Genomic DNA, 4862 nt, shown 5'->3' on the forward strand with positions numbered 1-4862 from the left:
TTCCAATCCTCTGGCTTCCCACTAATCTTCACCATATTGTTTACTGAGGAAAGGAATATCATCAATGACTTACCAATTATAGTAAAATTCAGGTACACACCATGAACATTGAATTTTGTATTAAACACCATAACACCCAATCTGTTTATCAGCTATCTTGGCATTCAAGTCTCTGAGGCTGACATCATCATATTTCAATCTGGTTATGCCCATTTTCCAGGAGTCTCTGATTCAATATGCATAAAACATAATTTCTACCAATCTTTTATGAGGCAAGTCGATGACTGTTGTAAGACTAAAGGCAGTAAATCCCAACCCTGTTGCACAATAACCATCTGGCAAACTGTGCCAGTGTGCCTTCTATTCACCCTGGAAACTTGGGTAGGATTAGTGTTAGATTCTTTTGCCCATAATGGCTCTGATCCTGCTCCCATTCTTCTGTGTGGGTGAATGTAAGCAAAACCTACATTTATCAAACACTTTTCACAACATCAATGTCTCAAAGCACCTTGGAAGTTCTTGTGAAGTATAGTCAGTATTGCAAAGTGTATATGCAGTATGCAGCCAACTTCTCAGCATAGCAAGCTCCTACAAACAGCAATGTAATGCTCAGGTAATTTTATCTGAGACGATGTTGACTGAGTGATAAATATTCATCAGAATACCCAAGGTTAGTCTCCTGCTTTTCTTTGCAATAGTGCCACAGGATCTTTTACATGTACCTGAGAGGGAGGCAAAGCCTCAGCTTAATGTCGTATTCAAAAGATGATGTCGAGGAGTTGGTGTTGGACTGGGGTGGACAAAGTTAAAAATCACACAACACCAGGTTATAGTCCAACAGGTTTGTTTGAAAGCACTTGCTTTCCGAGTGCTGATCCTTCATCGGGTGATTGTGGAGCATAAGATCATAAGACAGAATTTATAGCAAAAGATTACAGTGTCATGCCTCTGAAATGAAAGATTGAACAAACCTGGATTGCTGTTGTCTTTCATCTTTTAGAATGGGTTACAGGTTTCGGTTCATTAATATGTAAATCCCAGAACTTCTTTTAAGTTAAAGCAACTTAAAGTGACTTGTTCAACCTTGTATTTTAATTGCATGACACTAATCTTTTGCCATAAATTCCATGTCTTATGATCTTATGCTCCACAACCTCCTGATGAAGGAGCAGCATTCCGAAAGCTAGTGTTTCCAAATAAACCTGTTGGACTATAACCTGGTGTTGTGTGATTTTTAACTGTATCCAAAAGATGGCATCTTTGACAATGCAGCATTCTGTCAACACTGCATTAGTCTGCCAAACTAGATTTTTGAGCTCAAGTTTCTGGAATGGGACTTCATTCCAGAATATTGTGACTCAGAAGCAAGAGAGCTAGCAACCAACTGAGCGATGACTCTTTTCAAAAAGTTTTTCGAACAATTAATTGAATTAGTGAGTGTGTCACAGAAGAACATTTAGTCTGAAAAGGTCACTGATGCTCAGGAAAAGGCTTCAATCAATCTTTTGCTTCCTGATGCAGTTCAGCCAACTTCCAGTAGAGGTAAGAGTGTTTTTTTTATTGGAACAATTCGTTGTGATGTAGAAAAATATTACAAACATTAAAATGTAGCAAGAGTTCCTTTGCAGTTGCCAAAGATAATGTAGTGGATTCTGGATCAAGTAGTTCCAAGTCTGCCTCCCTGTACAACTGTGATTAAGTTTCCCATTCTATGAAGTAAACAAGAAAATAAACTGTGTGCATTTCTACATATTGAAAATTTAATGTGCAGCAATAAAAATATCAATGTTTGTTTTCGATGACAACATTACTATGAATGTGGGAAGGACCAATAAAGTTCATCTTCAACCTATCACATGCAACCATTGTGCTTTTACAATGCAGAACAAATGCACACTCTTAAAATTGGCCCTCAGTTGGTGACTATACATGAAAAGAAGCTGTGAATGAGTTCCTTGTGATTTTCCACTTCTTAATTTTAAGACTAGGAAAAGCCTGTGATTTGTTACTTAAATAGCTGGTAAGCGAGATTCCCTGCTGGAGCATGCATTCATAAACATTGAATGTCGGTCATAACTGTTTTCTAATTAGCTTTGGATATCATTGTGGGTAGGATTAAAGAAGACAGCATGACATCTAAATGAAGAACTCCTAGTTATATTTTTATTTTGTAAACAAATTGAAGGAGGTTTGGATGGTTAGCTACTAAGGCATAATACTTCAGAGTAATTGTGGTACTTTATAAAAGTATTGAATTTATTTGCAATAACTCATAATGATCAAACACTATCAAATATAGTTTTTTAATATTTGCAAATTTCAGAACTGTTAAAACATGTATTAACCACATTAAAGCTTCAAATTCTAACGAACCTTGGTAAAAAGGAAAAAAAAAACAAATTGTTGTGGTTTTAGAGCTTTGTTGCAGTTAGAAGTGCAGCTCATACTTTATCAAAGATGATTCTCTGATGAGCTGACGTATCTTATTTGGTACTACTTTGCAATAATATTGTACATAACAAAGAAACTGAACATGTTGCTTTGATATTTTTATAAGTCCTTTGAGACGATGAATGTCTGAAATAGTATAGACTCTACTTTAGAACAACATAACAGCATTCTTCGATGTTTATCAGTGTGAATTTACGAAGTTAGTTGTCATAACTCCATCTTCATTCACCGCCATATTCTGCAAGTGTTATCCTTGCTTCCTGTATTACAACAAAAAGAATAAAATCATTTTTCCTCCAGCAAAAAAGCCAAATGATTTAAAAAACATTTAAGAATTAATAGTGGAAATCAAATGTATTCTTAAATAAATTATTTATTTTTTGAACTTGTACTAATTAATCTTATACACAAGTTGAATACTGTCAGTGAACACTGGTCTATTCAGCTCACAGACCAGGCTGGTGACCCTGAATCAAGAACAATAAAAACCAAATTTACACCAAATGAGATACAATATTTAAAATATATATTTTATACATATTAGGTGGTGATTTGAAGGATGCAATCTAATAGAGAATTGATTCGTTTGCTTGACTCAACTGGCTCAATGTAAAGGGCCTGTCTTTCCATTACTGATCAAGTTCAGGTAAAAAAGAAAATAAAAAACCTGCATTTCTTCAACACCTTTCATGACAACGAGATACCTCAAAACTAATGAAATACTTTTGACATGTAGTCACTTTTGAAACGTAGGACGTATTAGTGGATCAATAAAGACGTACAGTTCAAACTTTCCTGCACCATTAATTAGGAAAGAATCTTGTTGGGGCATAGGAAGGAGCAGAAAAAAAAACATTCTTGGAATCATCCAGCATATAGAGGCCATTCAGCCCATTGTGCCTGGGCTAACGTTTTGAAACAACTATCAATTTACTTCCCTGATCTGATCCCATAGCTTGCAAGGTTTTCTTTCTAAGTATATATTCACTTTCCTTTTGAAAGTTACTATTAAATTTGCTTTTATTATCATGACGGCAAAGAAATTAACATTAATATTATTCAATTATCATTTCATATAATACCTGTGATGATGGCATTCCCTTCATAGTTAAAAGCACATGAGAAAATTTCATCAGTATGACCTTCTAACACCTGAAGGCACTGGCCTGTGCGAGGATCCCAGAGCCTGGATGTCTTATCAGAACTGCCTGTAAGAATGCGACTGCCCTGAGGATTGAAACAAATCTGACAAAAGCACTGCAACGTTAGAACAATATTGCATCCATGTGACTGCAAGTACTAACATTGTCAAAAAGACTCTAGATTAACAATGGTATTTTTACAGTTAAAATACAAATGTCATCAACTCAATCACATTTTTTTAATCATTCCTGCTTGGCTCGGTTTGTGAAGACTCAAAGTGGATTTCTTGGAGCTGTTTTTTTTCCAAGCAACAAGTGTTGCTGTGTATGCCACATATTCCCTGCCTTACCCCCCATGTTCCCCCTAAACTGAGCACGTGCTTACTTCAAGGTTCCACATGGATCATGACATTGACTTTAGGTTCTGAAAGTCCTGTCATGCAGCTGGGGAGAAAATTAGAAAGAGCGCTGCTTAATCCCATAATCCTTGATTCCCTTACTGATTAAAAATCTGTCTCTATTAGTTTTGAGTATACTTAACAATCCAACCTCCACATCCCTCTGTGGGAAAGAATTCCACAGATTCACTACCCTGAGACAAAACAAACCTTCATCCAAACTTTGTCCATGTTAATGTATTACCCCAAACCTATGAGCTTTTATAGAAACATAGAAAATAGAGCAGCACATTTGATCTTTCAGGACACTGTTTAAGAAAGGTAGTAAGGACAAGCCAGGGAACTATAGACCAGTGAGCCTGATGTCGGTGGTGGGCATGTTTTTGGAGGGAATCCTGAGGGACAGGAGGTACATGTATTTGGAAAGGCAAGGAGTGGTTAGGAATAGTCAACATGGCTTAATGTGTGGGAAATCATGTCTCACAAACTTGATTGAGTTCTTTGATGAAGTAACAAAGAAGATTGATGAGGACAGAGCAGTAAATGTGATCTATATGGACTTCAGTAAGGCATTTGACAAGGCAACCCATTGGAAACTGGTGAGCAAGGTTAGATCTCATGGAATACAGGGAGAACAAGTCATTTGGATATAGAACTGGCTCAAAAGGTAGAAGACAGAGGGTTGTGGTGGAAGGTTGTTTCTCAGACTGGAGGCCTGTGACCAGAGGAGTGCCACAAGGATCGGTGCAGGGTCCACTACTTTTTGTCATTTACATAAATGATTTGGATGCGAGCATAAGAGGTACAGTTAGTAAGTTTGCAGATGACACCAAAATTGGAGGTGTAGTGGACAGCAAAGAGGGTTACCTCA

At 36.9% G+C, this 4862-nt stretch overlaps 1 protein-coding gene across 1 annotated transcript in view; it reads right to left on the reverse strand.

Moving 5' to 3' along the window:
* Positions 1-1782: 1782 nt before the first annotated feature.
* The window catches only part of daw1 (dynein assembly factor with WDR repeat domains 1), a 73016-nt gene continuing 69936 nt past the window's right edge, over positions 1783-4862 (reverse strand). Inside the window, exons 12-13 of the mRNA XM_043702958.1 lie at positions 3534-3696; positions 1783-2711 (exon numbers count right to left, since the gene is read on the reverse strand). Coding sequence (XP_043558893.1) covers positions 2677-2711; positions 3534-3696 — 198 coding nt within the window. The 3' untranslated portion in view covers positions 1783-2676. The remainder of the gene's footprint in view (positions 2712-3533; positions 3697-4862) is intronic.

Source organism: Chiloscyllium plagiosum, chromosome 13 (assembly GCF_004010195.1).
Source record: "Chiloscyllium plagiosum isolate BGI_BamShark_2017 chromosome 13, ASM401019v2, whole genome shotgun sequence".
NCBI classification, from domain to species: domain Eukaryota; kingdom Metazoa; phylum Chordata; class Chondrichthyes; order Orectolobiformes; family Hemiscylliidae; genus Chiloscyllium; species Chiloscyllium plagiosum.